Genomic DNA, 4,417 nt, shown 5'->3' with positions numbered 1-4,417 from the left:
TCATGTGGATCATTTATTTGTTTGTGTCAACTAATTTAAAAAAAAGCAAAACAAAAACAAATGGGAACAATGTTAATTTAAGTCTTAAACAAATAAATATCAAACCTATTCGTATTAACTCTTAATAACAGAGCTTTAATGGACAAACAGCATATAAATATGCAAAAACCTTTGTGAAGTATGTTACCGGAAATGCTAAATGTCAGATTTTGTACAAAAAAGAAAAAAAGTCATGCGTTCATTTGCCCTTCAGTTTGACGCTCTCTCTTTGAGTCAAACGTATCTGCTGCCACCTGCTGGTTCAGTCTTGGAAGTGATCCTGAATCAAACTGAAGAGAAAAAACCGAATCAGAGGCCTAAAAGCTGCACTGAGACAGATCTGTGCTGCACTGAAATAAGCAGAGCATCTTTGTTTGTAATGCAAAGAAAGAAACATCAAATAAAACTCACATAAAACTGAAATTATAACTTAAATATATTTTGAAAAATGGGGATTTTTCAAAAGGAGGACTGGAAAGTCTTTTCCAACTAACAGTGGACCAGATTGTTACCCTTGCAAAGCTGCAAAGGGGGGGAGGGGGGGGGGTCGCAGGAGTTTGCCTGTCCCATCTACATGTGTTTTGTGGATTTGGAGAAAGGCATTCTGTAGGGGATGCTGAAGGAGTACATGGTTCTGTGGTCATTTTGGGGGGCTTTTTGGCTCTTGTACAACCAAAACAAGAGCTGTGTCCTTATCTTTGGCACAGGTTGCGCTCCGTCAGGACTGACCCTTGTCTACAATCCTGTTTGTGGTGGTCTCAAGGCACAGTCGTGGAGAGGTGGGTTTCTAATCTGGGAACCTCAGGGTTTCGTCTGCTGTCTGCAGATGATGTGGTTCTGTTTGGCAATAACCTTCAGCGTGCACTGGGGCGGTTTGCAGCTGAGTGTGAAGCGCCTGAAATGAGAGTCAGCTCCTCTGAGACGGAGGCCATGGTTCTTAACAGGTTAAAGAAGTAACGCTCCCTCCGGGTCAACGGAAGTCTCTGCCTCAAGTTCAAGTGTCTGGGAGTCTTGTTCACAAGTGATGGAAGGATGGAGCAGGAGAAGGAAGGTCTGAAAGAAAAACAACATTTGCATCTGCCCGAACACTGAATCCTCTTTCTTCTCAAAGTAAATGTTTATCAGTACACAAAGCTGACATATATAACAGATGTTTCTGGTAGCTTAGCTAGGTGGAGGTCGGGAAAAGGCAGTGCACCGTCACTGTCTATGTGGGTTTGCACCGTGTAGGCTTTGACGTTTGCCCCCCAGTCCAGCACGGAGATGTGGATGATTCCCAGTCTGGCCTGTTCATGATGAGCCGCTCCGAGCTCCCTGCCCAAGAAGATGTCTTGGATCTGGGTTGAGGACACAGTCAAATGATCTCTCACCGCGTCCTCAACAAGGTCCATGTTGGAGTCTTTGTATCTGTTCGTGTCATAATAAAAGCCTTGATCTTGGTCGGCGTTGGAGCTCTTGGCTCGGTTTGAATTGGGACACTGGGGGAACGGCCTCTCTGGCACGTTCAGCACCGTCAACCTCTTCAGGTGCTGCACGGCAAAATACCCCTCCAAAGGAGAAAAGGGCATCCCCCGGGGGTCTCCAGGAGGGCCACAGTGGATGAGTGTAAGGTGGATCACCTCTGAGTTGTTGAGCAGCCGCACCACATTGGACGGCGACGTGAACCAGACAGTTAAATTTCTCATCCGGAAAACAGGAGCGGCGTGCGTCACGGTCCGCTGCGGGGTGGGCAGCTCGTTGTTTTTGCATCTGCAGTCCGTCAGCGAGGAGGTGCTGCAGGGCTGCGGGTCCTGGCTGCAGGAGTAGTAGATGAAGCTGCTGTGGGTGACATAAGCCAACTGCAGATCAGCCTCCGACATGTGGACCAGCAGGCAGAGGAGCAGAGCAGGAGGGCTGAAGGCAGGCATCCCAACTGGACGAGAGTCTCAGGGCACCTGCTGAGCGATGGGCATGGGTGTCGGGCAGGTTGGAGGTGTGATCAGGTGGTCATGGCCGACCCTGTAGATAAGAGAGAAACACATTCAGACACGTGCTTTAAGTAGGAAATCACCCCTGTTACAAGTTCATAATTACTGCTGAAGTCCTCCACTGAGCACCTATTCCTCATGCATTTTTGTGCCTCTGAATTTCATGACTAATGTGCCTCTCTTCCATAATTTGAGTGTTTCCTTTTATTCTCCTCCCTCCTCTCAGCAGGCCTTTGCAGCTGTGGAGCATCATTTCTGTGCTCTGTGGTTCCTGATGGACCAACCTGCTGAGTGTTAATTGTTCACTGTTGTTGAATTCCTCTGAACTGTTCGCTCACCCCTGCTGTCTGAGTTGGATGCCCTCCTTCCTGGAGTCTGGTTTTCCCCCTGTTAAACTATGTTTTTTCTCTTTTATCTTTACAGCCTCCAGGTGCTTACATTGCCAGGGCACTCTTGCGAATGAGGTTTTTGATCTCGATGAGTTTAGTTCTGGTAAAATGAAGGAAATAAAAAGGAAATGGTTCCTTTCTATACAAAGTTCCCTAAGTTGACTTAATCTGAACTGAAACAAAAAAAAAATCATCATTATGGTCTCAGTTCAGGGTTTTAGAAATGTACTATCTGTTATTTTGGACAGTGGAAGACAAAAGATTAAGTGAGAGACCTATGAACCACCTGCAGAAGGTGAACAGTATCTGTTGAACCGTATAAGCTGTTGGTGAAAAAAACTACATTTTCTTTCTTCTGTCGATAGCTAAAAAAGGCAGAGTTACCTTGACTATTGTGTTCAGATCTTGTATGAATAAGGAGCATTACATTGTTTGACCTGAGTGTTTTCAATGAATCATGGTGATGTAAATGATTCTGTTGCTAAAGCAGGACCAAAACATGAGAAAAAAGAGACAATATTCAACCCCCTTCCCCCAAACAGGAAGTTAGAGTGAGGCCATAAAATGCTGTCATAAAAATGTTCCCCTTTTTTTGCAAGTATGTGCAAAGTTGAGGTTGAATTGATTACGTTAAATTATATCCATCCATCCATCCATCCATCCATCCATCCATCCATCCATCCATCCATCCATCCATCCATCCATCCATCCATCCATTCTCTTTACCTGCTTTCTGTGCAGGGTGGTGGGGGAGCTGGTGCTTTTCTCCAGAGGTAGGGTACGCCCTGGACAGGTTGAGATATAATCCAGTTTTTAACCTTATAATGAATATGTATTAATACAGTAATTCATTTCAAGCAATTTAGTAAAAAAAAGTGCTCTTGTTGCACTAAAGGCAACTAGCCAAGGCAGCATTAACTAAGACTAAATTAGCATTAATCGTGTCCTTTTAGAGTGATGATGGATTATACAAAAACTAAAACTATAAGGAGGGAGTAGGGTGTTTTCCTGAACCATCCACAGTAACTATAAAGTGTACTTAGTGTGTGGCTGTTCTGACTTTTCTTAAAATGAGAGGCTTTGAGTGTGGACATGTTCTGGGCATGATTTATGGTTTTCAGGTCTGTTTTTGCTTCTTTTGGTGGCCTTTTTTTGTTCTTGGCTGCTGTTTCAGCAGACATTTGTCCAAACTGAGATTATAGACATTGACATCATGCCTGTTGTGGCGCCGACAGGCAGACTGCGTTGCGTCATCATTTGTCTGAGCTGCCCGTTGTGTCGCCGTGGTTACTGTCCGGTTGGATCTGAAGCTTACACACACTCCTTTTAAATGTGAAGGTCAGAAAAACATTGATTTTTAATTGACTTCCTTGAACCACTTCTTTAAATGAAGCAGAAATGATTGTGCAGCACATTCTTTATTATCGCCTGATGGGAAAAAGCAACTGACTGATGACGTTTTTACCTGTGTGTGCAATTGTCTGTAGTTTTAGCAAAATATCTCATGAACCACTGAACAGATTATAATGAAACCTTCAGAAAGTAATTATTAAATGAACATCTCTTACTGATTAACTTTTTAAATTGATCTGATTCAGCTGCCACAGCTAATCAACATGGGAAAACCCAGAAATCGCTATAACTCAGGTAATTTTACAAATATGGAGCCAAATTTTAGTGTGGCAGTAGCCAACAGTTATAACATGTACTCTATGAACTGTTTTCAAGGTTTGACCAAAAACGGCTACAACTCCATCATTTCTCAACATAAGATGATCTTAGTCTAAAACTCTGGATCAATTAAGTCGATTTCTTGATTTGTTTTTACAGCTTTTTGCTGCAACATCATTCTGTGTCCATTTAAGGTCCTTCTGACTACAACCCCTGGCAAAAAGTATGGAATCACCAGTCTTGGATGAGCACTCATTCAGACATTTCATGCTGTAAAACAAACTCAGATCAAAATCATGATACAATAATAAGGTCATTCCAAAGTGCAACTTGTTGGCTTTCAGGAACACT

General features: G+C 43.3%; 1 protein-coding gene across 2 annotated transcripts in view; it reads right to left on the bottom strand.

The window, feature by feature from the left end:
- Nucleotides 1-4,417, bottom strand: part of si:ch73-52p7.1 (uncharacterized protein LOC100321084 homolog) — a 9,755-nt gene continuing 5,338 nt past the window's right edge. The window contains exons 2-3 of one of the 2 annotated variants that reach the window (XM_017429258.3): nt 3,122-3,180; nt 1-2,037 (exon numbers count right to left, since the gene is read on the bottom strand). In XM_017429258.3, coding sequence (XP_017284747.1) covers nt 1,161-1,946 — 786 coding nt within the window. In that variant the 5' untranslated portion in view covers nt 1,947-2,037; nt 3,122-3,180 and the 3' untranslated portion in view covers nt 1-1,160. The remainder of the gene's footprint in view (nt 2,038-3,121; nt 3,181-4,417) is intronic. The other variant, XM_017429268.3, reaches the window with a different exon arrangement.

The sequence above is a fragment of the Kryptolebias marmoratus genome, linkage group LG22, assembly GCF_001649575.2.
Source record: "Kryptolebias marmoratus isolate JLee-2015 linkage group LG22, ASM164957v2, whole genome shotgun sequence".
Lineage (NCBI taxonomy): Eukaryota > Metazoa > Chordata > Actinopteri > Cyprinodontiformes > Rivulidae > Kryptolebias > Kryptolebias marmoratus.
Note: the sequence above shows the minus strand (reverse complement) of the source record. Positions and strands in the feature narration are given on the sequence as shown.